The sequence below is a fragment of the Spermophilus citellus genome (genome assembly GCF_964194105.1).
Source record: "Spermophilus citellus genome assembly, chromosome: 14".
Classification (NCBI taxonomy): Eukaryota; Metazoa; Chordata; class Mammalia; order Rodentia; family Sciuridae; genus Spermophilus; species Spermophilus citellus.
The window spans coordinates 33206835-33228871 of NC_138194.1; the positions used below are offsets into that span (position 1 = coordinate 33206835).

A 22037-nucleotide genomic window follows, 5' to 3' on the forward strand; every position below is an offset into this window, starting at 1 on the left:
GGAGGGACCAGATCAGGGAAGAACAGTGGTATAAATCTGACTGAACTTTCATATGTACATAATATGAACACAGCCACCATGAAGAAGACACTACTTAAATTTATATATATATATAAATAAATAAATTTCAGAAAGGTCAGTAGAGAGGGGAGCAGGGGGAAGCAGAAATGAGGAAGAAGTGCTGGGGTCTAAATTAGAGCAAATTATATTCCATGCTTTTGTGAATATGTCAAAATGTATCCTAATGTTATATGTAACTAAAAATATTCAATGAAAATTAAAAGAAGAAGTAGCAGCAGCAGCAGCAGCAGCAGCAGCAACAGCAGCTTCTATTATGGAAACGACCAAGAAAGGGAGAAAGTTGATGGAACACCCAGATTGGCTTTTTAGGAAAAATAAACAACCAAAATCAATTTTGGCATTCCTTACAGCTCCCCACTTGGTCACTGTGGATTTAAAACCTGTATAAACCTGCTGTTCTCCTATTTCTCAAGGCACGAACACATGGGTGCCTAGCAAACTTGACCCTGGCCCCACACTGCTCTATGTGAAATAGCTGAAAAACTTGAGTGAGTTCTTAAATCCAGCCTTATTTTCACTATCAATGGAAATGTTAACGGAGTATATTAATTGATTTTCAAGATCCTATTCATCTTCAAAATTCAAAAAATTCTATTTTTGAATTTCCAAGACTGATAGAGAATATACTTTCCCCGGGAGACTGAGTGGATATACCCAAGAGAAAACTACAATTTCCTTGTAGGAAGCTGGAGAAGGTACAAAATTGGAGCCTGACAATTCTCTAAGTGACCTTGTAGCAACAATGTTTGCTGCCAAATTTCTGCAACATACTGCTTATGTATGTTTGTTTGTCTGGCAAAATAGCCCCAGTGAAATAGTCTGATGAATTACAATGAAAGCTGAACCTTATAAATTTGCCCAAAGAGTCTCCATCAAACAACTAACTTGTAAATGTCCCACCTTCACCCTAATTGTACCCACAACGGTACTGGGATGTCTTCTAAAATGTTCCTATCCCCAGGAACTGAGGCTCCAAAGACTGGAATCTTCACAGCCCCAGGACAACTTTTTGATGGGACTGAATCCAAGGACCATTTGTGTAAAACTCCCCATAGGATCTCACTCCCTGTCCACCTAACTCTGCATTATATGCCCCTGCCTCCAAAGACCCTGTGCCCTTCTACTTCTTCATCTAGTGCCTCAGTTTCCCACCACCATCATCAAAATTCACTTTGACCACCAGGGCAGATGGTACCAATGGTGGTGATCACTTCATTTGTGGGATAGAGAAGGAACTGGAACACAAGGGGTAGAGAGGTTCCATCCCTCAGGAAGTAAGGCCAGGACCTCTAAGCCTATGGAAAAGCATAAAAAAGAAACAAAATAAAGGAAGTGACTAAATGGAGGGCAGAGGTCCATTAGAGAAAAGACAAATTTTTAAAAAAGAGTCAAGGTTTTGAGTTCTGTCTACTGACTCTTGGGCAAAATGGGCTCTGTACATCCTCTTGAACGTTCAGGTTACTGTGACAAGATGGATCTTAACGTTCTGGACAGACGATGTTTTTAAATATCATCACATAGTCTTAGCATAAAATGAATTACTGCCACCTTAGGAAAAATAATAGGTCCATCCTGCTATGGAAAGACAGCCTGCGCCAAGTGTCTGATGGGTCCACACTCTGTCTCATAGTCAATGAGGAGCCCCTCCACAGGATGATGTGACTCACAGGTGATTCCTAGTCTCAAGCACCTCCAAGTTTTGCCCAATGTCTGCCTTTTCCCCAAAATTGCCACAATCGTGGTTCACTCTTTTAAGTACCAGACTATATGTCATGATGCTCACAATGGGATAGAAAAATAGCACACAAGTGAGCATTTGAAAAAAAAGTCTCTACCCCTAACAGGTGATAAGCATTCTTCTCACTGGGACCCCAGAATGACAATAAACGTACATGGGGGGCTGGGCATGGCTCAAGTGATAGTGCACTTGCCTGGCATGTGCGGGGCACTGGGTTCGATCCTCAACACCACATAAAAAAATATAAAATTTTAAAAAATATATAAATTTTTTTTTAATTCTTTAAAAAACAAGAGGTACATGGGAGGTAGACAGCTGAACTGTGCCCCAATTATAAAGACATCTCTCTATATGAAAACAAAAGTCACTCAGCAACAATTAATATATTTTATTTCATCCTATCACTTTCCCTAGTCTACCTTTGAAATTATAATAGAAATCATTGGGGAAAATGTGATTCAATTTACTAAGCACTCAATTTATAGACAACTTCTTTCAAATCAAAAATAAAATTTATTTTAACTTCACATGAGCTCACTTGCAAAGGTCCAAACTTTAAAATTTACTAAACAAAAATGTGCTATATTTGAGTAATAAGGTATTTAAAATTACACAAATCATCTCTACCCAAGACTTTCCTCTCTTAAGCAAAGCGACAGCCTGTCTATATTAGTCACAGTTGTACAGAAAAAAAAATCTGCAGTTTGTTACATTCTATGGTGAATTTGTTATAGGAACAAAATGTCATACATATACTGATACAACAAAGTACAACCTTAAGAGAACTGAAGTTATTTTCCACGCACATACTCTATAAAACAGGAATTGTGCACATCCTGTGGGATTAAAGCAAAATGGACATTCTCAGATAGAACACCACTTAGCTCTCCCTCAGTATTCTTGTATTAATGGCAGAGTTTCAGCCAAACATAATTCTCCATGTTCACAACAGACCTGCACTCGTTTACCCAACCTTTCTCCTCCCTTAGCATGATGGTTCTCTGACAAAATATTCCTAAGGTCTAATGCATGCAGATAAATTATTCAAGTGAGAACTCCATCTTCCAAGGGACTTCACTGTTGGCATTCCATTTTCACTCCACATCACTCACCGGTGCCATCATCCACATTCTCCACCTCCATCACTTCGGTATTGATCCGGCCCCGAAATAGGTACCGGTGTCCATCTGTGGATGCCTTGCTGTTCTTCAAGCGTCTTTAAATGAATGAAACCACAAAAACTTTGTTACTAAACCTCATGCAGAACAATGTTAAAACATCACACTTTCTTGATTCTTTAGAGAGAGAGAGAGAGGGAGGGAGAAAGAGATCAATTAAATCAACATTACAACAGTTTTTTGGCACTTGGTGATCAGACTTATGTCCTAGTTGCTTTACAAGATGTAACTGATGTACTAATTTCTTTAAATAAATTAAAGTTGGGGCTAAAGATCATATACATATGGGAGAGCTGAGCATATGCTTTTGCTCAGTATATGACATCTGTCTTGCCCAATGAAACTGTGACACACACTAAAGGTTGAATATTTTGATGCTGCAATTCGGTTAGTTTTACCTTCATTTCTCATTGCTCAGTAGCTGGTAATTCCCATTTTTATAATTTTCTGTTAAACAAATTCAGTGAGTACTCTTCAAAAAAACTGACTATGCTAGAAGTTCTTAAGCTGAGTGACATTCAGCTGTTAAGAAAAAAAAATCTCCTATACTCATTTTATGATATGATTACTGTAGGCTTGTTGAACAAGTCTCTTAGTGCATTTATAATCCTAACCAATGGTCATATTTATTTTAAAAATAACTCAAAACATTTTTTAAAAATCTGTTTATGGTATGTCTAGTACCAACCTTTCATCACAAGGAGTATATAACACAATAAAACACCAAGGTTTACAGATGAACGTTAACAATGAACTAGGTAGTTGTATATGAGAATTCTAAACACTTTTAAGTGTTTTTAAACAACAAAACATTTTTTTTTCTAATTAAACAGAAAAGAGTTTGAGAAATGATTCAAGGAGGTTTAAAAAATACCTAGTCACTCAAGAGATTTCAGTGACCCAGACTCTTCAGTTTGACTCACTGACAAAAGTCTGGCCACCAGCTGAATAGACACAAACAATGCCTAATTTACTGTGCTATATAGACACACCTAGAACAAGATGTACCTTTCCACTACCTGTAGCATCTCATCTGACTATGCCTGCCCTGAAGTGAATGGATGTACACAGGAGGTGTCTCAAGATACTGTCACACCGCCCCCCGCCACACACATAGGGCTCCTTCCTTGAAAAAGTCGGTATAAACCTGGTCTATCTATACTAAACCCTCATCAGACTTACTAGTCCTAAATTGATAATTAATCTCACTGGAGAGCCTGTCATCCCCAAACTTTCATCACCCTGAATTCCCCATTTCATGTTGACAGCAAACTCCAAGTGTTTTAGTTAATAAGCCTAAATAAATCCTTAAATCAGGAATTCAGGCCAGGTAACTATGAAAATTGGCATCACTGAAGGTCAGATTATACATTCATTAAGGATGCTTACTAAATAGCAGAAATTTAACTTTGTAAAGCTTTTTCTGTTAACTTATTTAACAATTATAGCCATAACAGAACATCAGTTGGTACACTGATGTTAATTTTGCCAAAGCTGTGGATTTGATGTCAGGGAGACAGACAGACAATAATATCAATATCAATAATATCAACTGTCATGAAAAAAGATCTCATTCTCAAACAGATGCCTTTAATTATTCCACCAAAACACCTTCATTCCATTAAACATTTTGTGTGTGTGTAGTACTGGGGAATCAAACCCAAGGATGCTTTACCACTAAGATACACCCTAGCCCTTTTTATTTTTTGAGACAGGGCCTTACTAAATAGCTGAGACTGGCCTAGAACTTGTGATTTTCCTGCTTCTACCTCCTGACTCCCTGGGATTACAGGCATGTGCCACTGTACATGGTCACAAATAATTTTTTGATGAGTTGTACAATGGGTAAAATTTCCTAAAGCTTACTTCTATTAACCTCTTCTTAGCCCTTATGCTATCAAACCCAAGAATTTAGAAAGGAACAATAAAAGATATAAGTAGGTTCATTTTCACATAGTCAAAAGAAATTTTGAGCTGGACACCATGGCACATGCCTGTGGTCCCTGCTCTTCTGAAAACTAGGATAGGAGGATATCTTGAGCCCAGGAGTTCAAGACCAATCTGAGCAACACAGCAAGATCCCATCTCAACAAAGAGGGATGGGTGGGAGGGCAGAATTTTTTTTTAACTTCATTAAGGTAGAGATGATGACAATTTAACTCTCAATTCCTGACCTGTTCCCTTTCATAAAGGTACATGTTACAGTTCTGTGTTTTCTTGCTTCATGTCATTGCATTTTTTAAAACTACTATCTCTTGCTAGAGAATTCTAATACTATAATCCACATGGCTTAATTGCCATATATCATCAACTTAGCTTTCAAATTTTCATTAATTTCCTCTGGGCATCTTGCTAACAGACTTAGGAAAACTCATTTCAAGAGATAAAAGATTGAAGCTCTCTTAATTCTGCCCAGTAAATCAGTTTTGTGTCTCTCATTCTCACTCTACCATAAAATGGTTGGTTAGTTTTCTCACTTCTGAACTTCGCATATCCAATCACTCAAATTCCTGACCTTCCAAACTTCTGCTGTGCCTATCCATTGAATGAAGCCTACTGGTACCCTCTCCCTGAAACCAGTGTCCCAGCTACAGTTGGCATTTTGAGAAGTACTCCACCAAGTTAAATGCAGCTAAGAAAACAAGTAAAACCTTCAAGAGTAGAAAAGTGACCACTGGATTAGGAAACATGGTGGATCCTTACACATGAGCAGGTTATCGGACTAAAGTCTCATTGAATGTTGTAAAGGGGGAAACAATAAGTAAGGGATTAGAAAAATGACAACCTAAAACTCTTCCCAGAAAGGTAGCTATGAAAGAGAGCAGAGAGATAGGAGAGAGTGGGACATAGAGATATCTCTTTTTTTAAAGAGAAGAGATAATAAGCAATATTTGAAGTCAAAGTAATAGGCTCAAGGATCAGAGAGTAGCTTCCATGGGAACATTAGAGGAGAAGTAACAGGCCAGGGAATGGTGTTCAGAGTGGGATGCTTACAATGAAGATTTTCAATTTCAAGGTAATTGACAAGGTAAAGGGACAGTCACAGGACGGGAGGCTCAAGTGTAATGGAGGAAAAGGATCATTGCAGGCAAAGGTACTGCGGACTTTTAGGTCCCAAATTATGGACAGATCTCCATATGGATTTTGAACACTCCAAAAATTAAGACAGGAGTAGGGTGGAAAGATAGTACCTAAGAGATAAAGCAATCAGTGAATTGTGTATAACAGGGAGATGTTAAGAGAGTCACCAGAAAAGTCAGTGGGGCAGAAAGACATGAACTTCACATTTGCTGAGATTCTTGAGGGAAGTGGGGTGGGTGTGGATATGGTTAAAAAGCAGGATTGGGAAAGGGGGAAGACACACGGGCCTCTCCCGCAGGCCCTGAGGTATACAGGTGAGGAACCAACACCTCTTCTTGGCAAGGCTCTGGGGAGACAGTGTCATGATATGGTAGTGACACTTCTGTGAGGTCTGCCAAGAAGGTGAAGAGAGCAATCAGGCTGAGGAAGTAAAGCCTGATTGTTATCTTCAGGATGAGCTCTGGGAAACACAAAGGAAAATGGGGAACTGTGAGGTGGATGGATCATTTCTGAAGTGTAATTTGTTTATGATCTCACCTGTGTTTCCTTTTGCAGTACACCAAAAGGTTATCAAAAAGAAAAAACACCCGTTCTTGAATATTTCCAGAGGAAATTTTCAGTAAGACTCCACACATCAACATTTCAGTACAGGTGTCAGTGATGTTAGATCCCTAAATAAGAAAATAAATTAATTAATTAAATTAATAACTTCTGATTACTTGGTCAAGACCTTTGTATGTAAAGATTCTTCTCATTAAAAACTATACTTTAGGCTGGAACTGTAGCTTAGTGGTAGAGTGTTGAGAGCCACAGCCGAAGGGGCCCCAGCAAACTTCCAGCTGCCAGCAAACTTCCAGCTGCCAGCTGATGATTGGCTCACAGCAGCCCCAGCAAACTTCTAGCTGCCAACTGATTGGCTCCTCTGCAGTGATGCTCATTGGGCTGTTTCCCCGCCCTTTCAGACCACAGAGCTGCTCATTGGAGGACTTTTTTTGGTTCCGCCCACGTGACCCAGCCAATCAGCCTCAAGAGCAGGAGGAGTGGGGGAGGTTGAGAGGCTTGTGGGAAGCCGGTGGTGGCAGTTGGGCTCTGAGGGTTTTTCCTGAAGAGCTGTGTGGTGTGGTGTGTGTGTTCTAAAAATAAAGTTCGTTTCTTTTGACAAGTGGCTCCTGAATTGTGCCCAGCCAGACTGCAGCAGTAGAGCACTTGCCCAGCACATGTGAGGCACTGGGTTCAAATACCAGCACTGCTTATAAATAAAGAAAGGTCCTTTGACAACTAAATATAAACAACTGAATCTAGCTCTCCTTCACCTTCCAGGTTCCTCGTCAGTCTCAGCATAGATTCTGGATATGTGTTCAGACAGTTAATGTACGCATGCACAAGACAGACACATCTATAATCATGTCATCTATGCCATTTTGAAAGGAGATAATTTCAAACTAATTCATAACATTAATGTTCATATTTTTCCTTTCTTCTTTGCTTCCCCAGTATGGATAAAAGGATTTATAGACACATAAAAAAGTGTATGAAACTGTTTAAATTTTTATCAGGCATCAATTTATATATCCACCTCTGGTATGGAAAAGAAGAGAAAAAAAATGATATAAAGGGAACAACCTTCCAAAGAGCCGCTGATTTATTAAAGGAAGACATGGGAATCCTTATTGATTAAATAAGCCTTTACTGAGTGCCCACCAAGATTGCATGATTATCGACAAAACTATAATTTCTTTTTTGGTGCTGGAGATGGGACCCAGTCCTCCTGCATGTGAGGCAAGCACTCTACCACTGACTACACCACTCAGCCCAACAATACTGATTCTTTTTTTTTAAATGAATTTTTCTTTTAAAGAGAGAGAGAATTTAATATTTATTTTTTAGTTTTCAGCGGACACAACATCTTTGTTTGCATGTGGTGCTGAGGATCGAACCCGGGCCGCACACATGCCAGGCGAGGACGCTACCTCTTGAGTCACATCCCCAGCCCCAATACTGATTCTTAACACAAAGTTAACCATTAGACAATGAGAAGAGCCACAAGATGAAGGAGCCTGGGCCCCGAATCATAAACAGAGGAAAGTTGCCCTTCTAAGCAGAACACCCAGAGTCTCTGGTGTGAGCTGCACATAATTTTCTATGGTGAGCCATCTATACCTAACCTATCAAATATATGCTAAGCTGGATTAAACACATAAAGGAAGTTTTCAGCAGAGGTCTAGCAGTGTTCTATGCAAGAGAATATCAAGTTTAGATAGGTCTGGTTTCTTTTAATCTGATGTCAATTTCTGATCATTGATTCAATCAACATTTTTATTTTTGATTTTTAAAATTTCACATTTCCACAAAATCACTAATATAGTTTTCTAGTCAACTATAAAAATTAAATTAAAATGACAACTCTTATGTCTACAATAAGACACTTCCAAAAGAACATAAATTAGGACAAAAAGCTATTAGGTTAACTTGGTTATCTATATTACAAATACATTTTAAATTTTAGACATTTTCCTTTTTTATTTTTTCATTTTGACAATAGATATATAAATGAAGATGTAAAAATTTTACACAATTTTATGTATTCTGTCATGAGTTTGTTAAACAAGGATTGTCATGAAATATGAATTGTCATGAAATATGAATATGAATTGAATATGAATATGAATTGTCATGAAATATGAATATGAATTGAATATGAATATGAATTGTCATGAAATATGAATATGAATTGAATATGAATATGAATTGTCATGAAATATGAACCTCAAATCCAGTGACTGGTGTAAATGATGTCTTATTATTTATTTGTAAAGAATAGCACCTTTATCTTAGACAAGAAGCTAGAATAGAATTGAAAGAGAAAAGGAAACATCAAATTGATTCTTAAATAAGACTTTGTATAACATTATGGAAAGTAACTTTATTAGTAGCAGTTTTACTACAGGTGCATCACCCCCTTGGACTGGTGGTGGCCCATATAAGCCAACCAAGAATGGTAAATTGTATTGCAAAACGATTATATTTTTGCAAAATGGTTATACTTTTATCTTGAACATTAAATAATCATTCCAAGTAAGTAACCCAAATTAACATAGGCAGATAATAGCAGATACATTCCTATACAACAGAAATCCTAACCTGTTGTGGATTTACAAATACAAGGAGTGTTTTACATAAATTTGAGCTAACTATAATGGCAGCTTTATGTTACCACGAATTCAAAGTGCTCAGTAGTTACCAAAACCCCCAGCTATTTTTCCTCCACCCCATCCTTGAGTAATTTGGCTTTTTGAACCTCTTTCCTTACATCTACTATATATTCTTACATCTACTAATATTCATTATCACTGAATAGTCCTTTAAGTCGACTGTTATTTACCTTGTTAGTAGTTTTTCTTCATTTTTAAAATCAGTGTTCATTTTTCATTCTAAATATCTATTCTTCAGCAAATACACATTTAGTTATTAAACAACCATGCATAATACATATTTTATCTAGATGAATTCTATTCATGCCAAGCAATGTGCTGATCATTTTATCCTGGTATAAATCTCTACCAAGTTGACCTCACTGTAATGTGGAACCACTGATTAGTTAACAACGTTTAAAGTCAGACTCCGTGATCAGTTCATCTCATGAACTAAATGTTGCATGTCAATCAGAAAAACAACTGACCACAGAGAGAAACCACAGTCTTGGAAAAGATAAGAGAGGCTTGAAATTTCCACACTCATATATAATGCACAGACCAACCAAGATCTAAAGGAGCCAGGCCCACTCATGGTTCAAGAAAAGAAAACTGACCAGAATGACAACTTGAGAGGTATTCAATATCAATGATGTCACTTTTTTCCTACACATTTTTAATTGGTGCATTATAGTTGTACATATCAATGAGATTTGTTATTAGATATTCATATATGCACACAATATATATATAGCAATATAATTTGGCCAATATCACTCCCCAGCACTTCCCCCTCCCTCCCTACCTCCCACCCTTTGGTCCCTTTCCTAGACTGATCTCCCTTTGATTTCCAGGAGATCCCCCCCCCACCAAAGGTGTCCTTGAGAAAACTAATGAATTGTGTAAATATTCTTACAAAAGAGCAATTTTTAAATGTTATGTAATTAAACATGAAGACTAGCATAACTGTATCATACAATTTTGTCATAAAATGAATATCCCCCTGCAAAAAAAAAAAACAACACTCAACTTTTATTCATTTCTTGAGGTTCAAACTCAATAAAATTGTAAATGGAATTGTCATATATAAATCATACTGATAATGTTTATATTGATTTTGCCAAGATAAAACTTTCCTCTTCTCCCACTAGAAAGTTTGTTCCTCTGTTTAAGTAGACTCATTCTCAGTGATCTTTTCACAGAACCACTTACCCTCAAATAACAAGGACATCTATAAATCATTTCCACCTCAAGGTAGTAGATGAATTTGTGCCTGCCAAGTCACACAGGACAGAGTACAAAAGAAAACAGCCTCATCACCAATCTCTGGAAGACTCAGGCTCAAGAAATAACAAAAGAACATGACATGTAGTCAGTATGCTGTATAGCACACTCAATCAAACGGAGCCAGTAAATAGATTCCAGGATGTCTTCGACATGGTCTTGTAGCATTGTATTTCTCCATGAAAAAAAGGTAATCAAAAATGCCAGACTTCTATTTCTATTTCTCTTTACTTTCTAAATCACAATAATTATCTTGAATCTCATTTTCCCCAACACCTACAATACTAATAATCCTTCTCTTCTCTTTTGTTCAGACATGTTTTCCCAGATTTGAAAGACCAATTCCAAACAGGGATATGAAGGATTTTAAAGTTCCATTACTAAAGAATGTAATGTTGATTGATATTCCCTTGTCAAAATACTTCTGTACAACTCCAAAAGTTATAGTTATGATACAATCAACCAAACAAGAAGAAGGATGAAACAGAATATCACTGTTCTACAAAATGAATCAGCTGATAAACTTCCCATCCAAATCACATTATTTCCATACCATTACCTTTGGTAGAGTATCTTGCAATGTTCTGCATGTTAGATAAGATATATAATAGATTATGCTAATAAAAGGCATGATTTCAGAAATGAACAATTAAACAATAACTACAGATCTTCTATGCCAGTTACTCCATAAATGCTAATAAAAAACTAATTTCTATCATCAACTTGCTGTAAAAGAAGAAGCAGGAAAACAAAACAAAACCCTTAATCCAAAGAATTGGCTCAATTTTTCTCTCAGTGTGGTTATAATATAACAAAGTAAGAAATATATGGAACTTTAGAATCAGGCTACTATTTTTCAAACTGATCTTTGCCCACCTGTGAGTTGTAAGGATGTAAGTTAAATAGTCCTCACTTTTTAAGTCTATATAATTGGGATGATACCCCAGCAAACTGTTGAGGCTCACTGCAAGGGTCTGCATATTGTCCATCCTCAAAAGGTTAATGTGCTAGTAGTGTTGAGGTGGTGGAACCTTTAAGAAGTGGAAATTTGTGGAAGGTAATTAGGTCATGGAGGCACTACCCTTAGGAGGCATTCATGAAGGTCTTATGGGATGGAATTAGTTCCCACAAGTGGGTTATCCTAAGGTAGCCTTGCAATGTAGTTGTACATATAAAGGGGATTTGTTATTACAGATTTCCTCCCCTGAATTCCTCTCCACACACACCACATCATTGGCCTCTTCCTCCTGCACTCCCGCCTTATAATGCCATTCACCATGAACCCCTCGCTAAAGCTAAGGAGAGGCCTGTGACATGCTCCTGAACCTCCAGAACCATCAGCTAAATAAACCTCTTTTCTTTAAAAAGTACCTAGAACCAGGTATTTTGTTAGATTGCATACAATGCCAGATGAGTACTTCCCAAGATAGGTGACTGGCGTTCTAGGATCTCTGCCCTTCCCTAAGGAAATGGATCCCCCAAATTAGTGGAGTCTTAGAATTTCAATTCTGAACGTTGAATGAAGTAATATATGGATGGAAAAAAATACAAGAGCCTATTTATCTTGGCTAGGGTGCTGATAAGACAACCAGAAAGCCACAGCTATCCTAATGCACCTTTTAAATCTGAGAATAGCTTTTCTATTGATTCTGTGAGTGACCCAATATCTTTTAAATTAGATTTTCTTTTAATTCCCATTACTTGGAACTATACCACTTGAAGTAATCAACACCTTCAGTGGATGGGCACACTGGACAAATGAGGAGAATATCTCAAGGGTTAAGTCCCATTGCTGTACCAAAGCCTTAAAATACTATCACATTTGCAGAGCATTTTACAGTTTTCAAAGTACTTTCACTTACTTCATTTGACCCCTACAATAATTCACACTGGATATAAAAGAGGTCTGACATATTACCCCAGAACAAAGGGTTGGAGTCCCGACGAAAACCAAAGTCTGCTCAAAAGCCATGCTTTTCACTCTGTCATATTATTTGGGAATGATAAATTTCAATTGCCATTTCATCTAAATTCATATAAATGATAATTTAGCAGCATTTATTCACATAAATGACAATTCCAGATACCAAGAATTTATTGCAAAAAACAATAAAACCTTCATTTGATTAATGGGAAAATGACACCCTGGGTAATTAAGTAACTTACATGAGAAAATGTCCAACTAAAATGGAAATAGAGCAAATTCATCGTGTATCAGACTTGGATGCCCTTCAAGAGAATTTCAGTTACCAAAGCAAGGTGTCATCTTGAAGGTGGTCCTGAATGGTCAGCAGCTGTTTCACAGTGTTTGTCCAAGGCTCCTGACCTTGAAAACTCTTTAGGGAAGTCTGGCTTCCGTAAACTGTCTTGCCACCTACATCTGAACCTGGCCCTGTCCTAACCCCACAAGAGCCACACCACATATACACAAAGCTGCCTTCAGGCTGATCAGTAATTCCTGTTAGGCATTCAAAAATAGCTCTTGGGAGCTGGGGTTGTGGCTCAGAGGTAGAGTGCTTGCCTAGCACATGCGAGGCCCTGGGTTAGACTCTCAGCACCACATAAAAAAATAAATAGAGATGTTGTGTCCAACTACAACTAAAAAATAAATATTAAAAAAATAGCTCTTGGTAACCCATTCCTGACTTCTCAGGGCCTGAATCCATTCTGTTTGTCTAACTCTGCATTCCTATAGAATCCTACCAGACTTATTTCTCCTAAAGTCCTCAGAAGTGACCAAGAGCTCTCCTCATCTCTCCAGGGTGGTGAACTGGAATGAGTAATCAAGTTCTGACCACAAGTTGCCAACCAACTGCCTAAGTCCCACTCTAAGCTACATCCCCCTAAGAACCCAAACCCCCAACACTCTGTACAGTTGGGGTTGAACACACTCATCAAAATCTACTCAAGGCTGCCAGCCTTCTAGGGATAAGGCATTCACGTTACCTGTGCCTTCCTGATTTTCCTGAAAACTTCATAGAATTCCCTAAACACCACTAACTTTCTTTGGCTTCAATGCTCCACTTTTCTCCTGCATTCAGGATTGTAAAATCACCAAGGTGGTGCATTAAATAGGTTTTTCATCGCTATAACAAATACCTGGGACAAATCAACTTAGAAGAAGGAATAGTTTATTTTGACCCATGGTTTTAGAAGTCTCAATCCATGGTCACTTAGCCCTGTTGCTTTTTGCCTGTGGCAGCACAATAGGTCACAATGGAAACAAGTGACAGGGAGGCTGCTCACCCCATGGTGGGCAGGAAGCAAAAGAGAAAGATGATGGGAAGGGGCTAGGTCCTAATATCCCTTTCAAGGGCAAGCCCCCAATGACCTAACTTTTTTTTTTAACACCTCCCATTAGTGTCACTGGCTAGGGAACCAAGTCTTGAACACATGGGCCTTTGAGGGGACATTCAAGATCCAAACTCTAGCAGCTGGTAAGGCTGAGACACCCTCTGTTATGGGCTACATATGACATAGTACAACCCACATATATCTCCCTTTGAATAGCTGGTGAATACTGTGCAAACAATACTGGTGGTGTTTAAGGAATCTCCTTCTGCAGTAGATTCAATCTTCAGAATATACACCAGAAGGAAACAAAATTGAGACTGATTTGGTTTCCTTAGAGTACTGGAAGAAGTCTTTGAAATTCTTGTTTTAGGAATAGGCCTGGCAGATTTCACTGACAAATCCTGCAATTTAAAGCAAGTTTGGTTTTTTTCTTCCAATGTTTGAGTGACAACAGAACTGCAAAGCAAACTTGACTCCATTTTTCTCATCCCAGCAGGACAACCACTCCCCAGGAGAGAAATTGTCATCATGAATCAACTGTAAAACACACAACCATTCTAACTGATTGAAAGAGGTGACATTCATGCCAAAATGGGAGGTCACCCTGGACACTTGAAATGGAAGAAGATGGCCAAAGAGGAAGCTAAGTTAGATCCGAGTTAGCATTTTAAAAGATTCACAGCAGAAGCAGACAAATAGAGGAGAATTCCTGAAGGAGAATGTTTGAAGTTTCTTTGCATCTCTTGGTGGATATAATTTTAGATCTAAGTGAAAACCAACATATTGAAGATAAGAAACAAATTAGTCAACTATAAATTCCTAAAGATAAAAGCAATTTACTTGGATTTATGTGATACAGCATTTGGCTGGGAACATTTTCAATCTTGTTTACACTTTTTAAAAATCATCTTAATTGCTTACTTTGTAACATGAAAAAAAATTATAGTAGCCCAAAGCTCATACACATTTAAGTCAAAACCATTTAAATTTTGGCTTATTTTTCTGTATAGAAGAAAAATTTTGTAGGACTCCAACCCCCATGAAATAATTGGGACCCAAAGTTAACGACAGCTGAGAAACATCTTACAGATTCTGGCCCATAGACTTCATTTGCATGTTTGTCCTTTTTAAAGCCTTTCCTTAATGACTCATGAAACTATAATGTTTTTTTTCTTTCATTTTGAACAGACCTTAAAAATCAAATCATAGAGAGTTCTTCCATTTTAGAAATGAAGAAATCAAAACTTAGACTGAGTGGACTTAAAATGAAATTCAACATCTAACACCTAGAGTCTGAAAATAATATCACAACATACGTAATGAACTTTACTTACATTCTTTTTGTTCACTCAAGGATAGGACTATGTATTTGTTGATCAAAGTTAAGACAGGGAAAAGGATAGTCTGTAATGCACAAATTCTGAACTAGCCAAGTTTAGAGCCACACGGTGTCTATTGGCTCCATCATTAACTTCTCAGAACGAGATTGTCATTAACTGCCATCTTAAACATATTGTGAGCATTTTTGAGAATACATTAGGGTCCTTCAGCAATATCTAGGAAAACAACCACTTATGATTCGTTCCACCAATGCCAATAATTCCACTCACGGCACAGGACCTAAGAGAACTATCTTAATCTCCATAGTGGGCCAAAAATGGATGTACCTCCCAGCCTTCAATGTGAGACTGCCATTCCTCTAAAACTTCTAACTTCTCCATCTGTCTCTTGGCCTCGTTTATGTTGGAACAGACTGCTTTCATGGCTTGGAGAGCTTCCATCACTGCCACGTAGTCACTGTGTTTCCGTGGAGTCCTCTTCAGCAACTCCTGTTTATACACACCAAAAAAAGGAATTACCCTTTGATTTTCAGTTTTCTCTTACAGCAGGTTCAGACTGACCAGGAAATGAAAATTACAAAGATCATGAGAGCCACTTTAAGTGACATCACAAGCTCCAGTAAGATTAGGATCAAAAACAAACATGGAATCAGTGAGCAAGCATGATCCCAACGCATATTTTCCAATCACTCCAGTTTTTCCCCTCAAACTTATTTTATTTTTAAAAACAAAGTTACATTTCTTCTTTCAAGTCATCAAATAACTCACCTGGAGCATGTAATTTTTTTATTTATGTTTGACTTTTATTCTAACAGAAGCACATCTTTATAGGTTAATTACATTTTCCTGGAGCCTTTAACAAAATAAATCTTCAAATAAGTATGTTCCATAATGTCAAGAATAACTTAAATGTTTATTTTCTAACATTTTTTTGAGAAACTAAGCAAAGCAAAATTTATGCATGTCTTACATTCAGGCAAAATAGTTTACACATTTTGCAATACTCCATCATTAAGGAGCCATTTACAGGGCTGGGGTTGTAGCTCAGTGGTAGAGCGCTTGCCTAACATGTATGAGGTACTGGATTCAATCCTCAGCACTGCATAAAAAAATAAATGAAATAAAGGTATTGTGTCCATCTACAACTTAAAAAATTTTTTAAAAAGGAGCAATTCATGTTTCCACCAATTACTTAGATTCCTCCTCTGTGATGAATGAACAAACACATACCCAATATCTTCCTTTGTGTTTTGGAGTCTACGGGGTTGGGGGGGAATTTTAAATTTATGTTTTTTCCATTCAGGATATCAAAATTAGAGTAATCTTTAATCTTTTAAATATATTAAAAGGTCTTGTTAGCTATTGTTTAGAAACACAAAATTAAACATCTTCACCCACTGTCTAGACAGTTGTGACCACATTACTTTTAATTAGTCATTTGTTTCCTTACTATAGTTGCCATCATGTAGCTAACACAATTACAGAAACCCTGAGGCAGCCCTTCAAAAGAATTTTCTTAATTCTCAACATGCAGTGGAAAGTGGGCAGTTCTTACACTCTCCTGAGTTGCCCAACTTTGACCCTGCATTTGGTCGGTTCAAACACCAGAAAAAAATAACTCTTTGTGCCACTCCCAGGACAAGATTTAAAAGTTAAACTGGATCACAAACCCATAGAGGAGAAATACAGCCTTCACCAGGAATTCTGTGGGGTCCAAGTACTTGTAAGTTATGTGAAGTGGTCAAGCCAACCTGTAGGCCATGAGATGGGTCCCTATGGAATGATACCCCATGGGTTGAATGTAGATGATGTGAAATAACAAAAGAAACCATCAATAATAACCTGGCAGTCATTGGCCACACACCTTGGGTCGACTGGTTGACTCAAACATTTCAAGTTCCACAGATCAATGGTTTATTTTTTGAACACTTGTGTCCCAATACCTTTAATATTAATATTACCTCTGAATAAAAAAAAAAATCACCCAAACTCAAAGAGAATCCCAGCACAATTCTTCAGCTGATGTAACAAACATCAACACCAATACTTCTGCTACAAGAGTAAATAGTTTTTCCATGTTTGTGCAAATAGTCTTCACCAAAAGGAAAAAATCATCTTCTTAATATTCCCATCCCTTCTTACTCTTAGAATAAACAAATTTCTGTTGGGTATGGTGATATACACCTGTAATCCCAGCTATTCAGGCGGATCACAATTTCTAAGGAGCCCAGTGAACTTAGTGAGACTGTGTCTCAAAAAATAAAGACATAAAAAGGGGTGGGGATGAAGCTCAGTCGTAGAGTACTTGTTCTGGGTTTAATCCACAGTAGGAGGAGGGAAGAAAAAAGGAAAGGAGGGAGGGAGGGATTGAGGGGGCAGGAGAAGGAAGGAAGGCTGAATCATAAATCCCCCGAGATTCCACAAAATTTAGGGAAAAGAATAACTGCAGTTATGAATATACATACCAATTGAGTTCCACAGTTAGAGGACTGTAGGGATTCTCAGAATTACATTTGCACCAATACTCTCTACTTCCAAAGACTGTGCCAAAGCTTTGCACAACTGGAGACACCTGCATTAGCTTCTCTGTATGAATTTTTTTTTATGGCTTAGTCAAGCGACTTTTGACTTTTTCATAAGAGACATTCTTCTCAAACAGATAAACTTTATGCAACTGACAAAAGTTGTAGTTAAATTTGTATCTTAAAAAATAAATCAACAAAATACCATTTAATGTCCACACTGTTTCTATTTTTAAAAATGTAGATGTCCACTAGACATTGATGTATTAAAATAAATCAAAATCAAATAGAATAATGGCTAAAATGTATAGAGTACATGCTATGCTAAATGATTTATATAAAATATTTAAATTAATGATGTTAAATCCTATATGAGCATGTCATGTATATTCACTCACAAACAGAGATATACTTCTCATAGTTACATGCTATAATTTCTTTTTCTTCTTTTTCTTTTGTCATAATCACATCACCATCTCTGTTTCATCAATGAAAAATCAAGGCTTGAGGGTTTAGATTACATACCCTAGTCAGAGAGCTAGTAAGCACCATACTTGAGATCTGAACTCAGCTCATGTACTCTACCACTACCTTCCAGCTGCCTATCCTGATGGTATAACTCAAAAACACAGCTTTGAAAATTGACACTCTAACCTATTAATTAAACCTTGCAGTAAGTGTAGTAGTTAGGACAGTACAATATATTTGTCATTATAAAAATATTGCTTCCTATAATAAGGCAACAGATTTATAACCATTATTGGGGCACTTCTTGTCTTTAAGAGGTGTGGTATTTTTTTAGCAATCTCATCTCATTTGTACCATTTACTGTCCCATCTGATCCACACTATTTCCTTACAATAATGATTTTAAAACCAGGCTCTGAAATTAATGCAATTTTGACATTAACTTCATTAGCATCATGAAGTCACCAAAGTTTGGGGATATCAAAAACTATACAAACTGTGGTTTCACTTAAAATAGAGAGTCCTATAGCTAAAGGGCTATATGAACTAGACATAATGCACTTAATGGGATCTCTCTTCAAACTAATGCATTTTCTCTAAATGAAACTCAAACAAGTATGTTTTCTACATAGAGCACTAAAAGCCTTTTTCAGTGGCTTTTCTACTAGAAATATGCTTCTACCTCATATATAAGTTTGTGACAAAATAGCCATTTTTTTTTCCGGTAACTATGGCCTGCCTTTTTAAAAAGAATGTCAGACTCTTTAAAAGACAAATCTTTAAAAGATCATCAGCAAAATATGTAGGCACAAAGAAAATGCTACAATGACAAAGCGCATAAAATACCTTTAAGAGCAGAGGGTACTTGCATATCCTTTGAATCGGAGTTACCAAGTATCCTTCCAGGGGAACATCTGTATTCTTTCTTCCTCCCAGCAACATGCAGTTCTGAGGTGGAAATAAACATAATTAAGTACATTTTATAAATCTGAGGCTATGAAACTTGTTATGGTAAAATGTTAGGCTGAAAAGTTATGAAAGCCTGTGTCCTTATAGTCCTCTTTCTCTGGGACGAGCACATTGTTCTCGTCACAAATAACACAGAGACAGAGAGAAATACCTTGGTCTTTCAAATAGAATACAGAACCCAAAATATGTCTTCAATGTATAGCTTAAAAATTAGTTTATATATTCTACCGAGAATAAAATCTCAGGGAAAAGGTAGAGAAGGAGAGGGAAAGAGATAGATGGGTGGACAGATGATAGCTAGACAGAGGGAAGATACAGATTTTGTTTATAAGGAGAGATACACTGCACTGTAAAAGAGCAAGTGTCCAGATAATAGGTTTCTAACTTCTAACCCAGGCTCTACCACTGGCTAGTGACACAGCTTGGACTAACCTCAGAATTCCACTTTTCCTCTCTGTAAAATTGGTAGGTTCTAACCAAGTGATCTCTAAGCCACTTTTTGCTGTCCCACTCTGCCAGACACCTGGCAGCCAACTCAAGAGAAGTCAGTCAGACAGAATCTCCGTTGATTCAAGGTGAATGGAGAAATCCTTAAATCAGTAATCATAGTGAACTGAAATTGAAGGCACGTCCAATGACCATAAAGTGGTGTTCAAGAGAAAACTGGTTCCAGTAAATAAAGCCACCATTTCCTAAACAATGCAAAGAAACAGACTCAAAACTTGCCAAAAATCTTATGACCATCGTAATTAAATATATATTAGATAATAAATATCTAACAAAGGGAGAAGAGAGCCTCTCAGATGTCAAACTGGTGAGTTAGCACCTTTCATGACACTGCTTTAAAACACTGTCCCTTCCATATTCATTGAGAAGGCAACCAACTGCTGAGCAGGAGCCCATGCAAAAGGAAGACCAATGGTGGGGAGAAAAAATAGCCGAAGCCAATCACCACTTTAGACTGGCTATATATATATATACTGTAGAATCTTTATGCATGCGTAAACATATGCTGTCTAAACAATCCTCCAGAAATTTCAATGATCATAAATTTCAATGATCATCATACAGAGGTGGTAGCATAACCAAGGGGCCAAATCCAGGAACTTTTGGATGTTTGTCAAAGGGTATTGTCACTATTGAATAAGGAAATGAATAAGGAAAATGACACCAGAGATGTAATCTCTATCCTAAGGTCATCCAGATAATTCAGGGTGAATGCGTGCCAGGGCAAGAAGTAGAGAAGCAGGTTCCCTCTACATAGGCCATAGAAGCACCCGAACGCAGCATTTTTATCTAGGAACTTTACACAATTCACTCGGCAGACTAGATTAAAAGTAGAAAAGAAAGTAGTAGGCAAGAATTCTCACACTTCAGAAAGAGCCCAAAACGTTCAGCAAGGTAAAGGCTTTCCTAGCGATGGCAAAAGAGATGATCAGTACATCCTCCTTCCAAATGACAAACCAAAAAAGACCAATTTCACGACTCTAGAAATCAACTGTCATAGAACAAATGCAGACGTGTTTATTCACGAGGAATTTTTAACCTGAGGTAAGAACACTGAGAGTCTGCAGCATTCTTGCTTAGACTTATCTTCTCCCCGGAACCCATCCCCACCCGCAGCTCATACTGCATAGAGGTTTTCTCCAGGCGGTACCATCACAGTTGTGATGTCAAGAGGAAGAGATAAGCCTGGGAGGAGAGGGAGATGGGCCCCTAGGTAACTTCCTGGCAGTAGAGCACAAACAGCACCTGCAGATATTTGCTAAGAAACTTACAAAGAGGCTATTTTTAAACAGGACCTATGTGACTGGGGTCCATGCCTCTGCAAAGAAGGAAAAGTCCCTGATTGATATTTTATTGGACTAAAGTCTGCATGAATACCTCATGGACACCGAATGCCTTATCCAAAATTGGGCAGGGGCTGACTTCCTTAAACTTACAGATCTATATAAATCCCTGGACAATAGTCACTTTTGGGTATCCTCTCTTGGGACCCCTCCTTCTTTGGTAGCTCTACTTCCTTTCTGTTACTCTAATAAATCCTGTTAATTTGCTCTCACCCTTGTGTCCATAGATTTTATTCTTCAAATTCATGAGACAAGAATCCAACCCCACACTCCGGGCTACAGTAGCATTAGCCTGGAAAACTTTCTGCCAAATGGGGATACAGGGGGCTGTAGAGGGCAGGAGTGCTATCAATTAAATTAGAACTCCATAAAGAAAACAGGGAATGCCCCTAGTTTCAGCCTGAGACTGCAGTCTTGTTTGGAGCAAGGGTAAGACTGGCAGATTAGCCAAAAATTTACAGGGAAAATATGGAGCGCTCTAGATGCCTTAGAGAAACTCTACATCTATCTCTGGATGACTGGGAAAGCTGTATGCACATGCAGAAAACAAAAACCTGAGAAGATCCCTAGAAAGAAAGATCTGAGTCAACTTGCAGACCGACCACCTGGCCTTTGAATGTGTCCATACGCACACTCACACACAGATCCATGGACAAGAGAGAGAATTATGCTCTGACAAATCACTGGCTGACCATTAAACTAAGCAGTCAAACGAGGAATCTCTAAAAATCAAGGCTGAATTATACGAAAATAAAGTGAGCGGAGATATCATCGGCTGAAGACAGATGAGAAGAAAGATTCCTCAAATAAGTCGAGGCAAGTTATTAAAAACAGAGCAAAGAAATGAACAAATAACAATGATCAATCTCATGGAGAAAATATAGAATCCAGAATTGCTATCATAAGTTATTTAAAATGTCTAGTTTTTAATTTAAAACTATGATATGCAAAGGAACAGGAAAATGTGACTCATACACAGTCAATAAAAACTCCGAGTATACTCAGATCCTGGATTTAGCAAACAAAGACTTTGAAACAACTA

The 22037-nt window shown here is 37.7% G+C and overlaps 1 protein-coding gene across 2 annotated transcripts in view; it reads right to left on the reverse strand.

Annotated features, from left to right (window-relative positions):
* PREX2 (phosphatidylinositol-3,4,5-trisphosphate dependent Rac exchange factor 2) overlaps positions 1 to 22037 on the reverse strand; it is a 294603-nt gene that overhangs the window by 195449 nt on the left and 77117 nt on the right. For both annotated transcript variants that reach the window (XM_081266437.1, XM_081266436.1), the window contains exons 5-8: positions 19023 to 19124; positions 15515 to 15676; positions 6616 to 6749; positions 2932 to 3035 (exon numbers count right to left, since the gene is read on the reverse strand). In XM_081266437.1, the coding sequence (XP_081122563.1) occupies positions 2932 to 3035; positions 6616 to 6749; positions 15515 to 15676; positions 19023 to 19124 (502 nt within the window). The remainder of the gene's footprint in view (positions 1 to 2931; positions 3036 to 6615; positions 6750 to 15514; positions 15677 to 19022; positions 19125 to 22037) is intronic.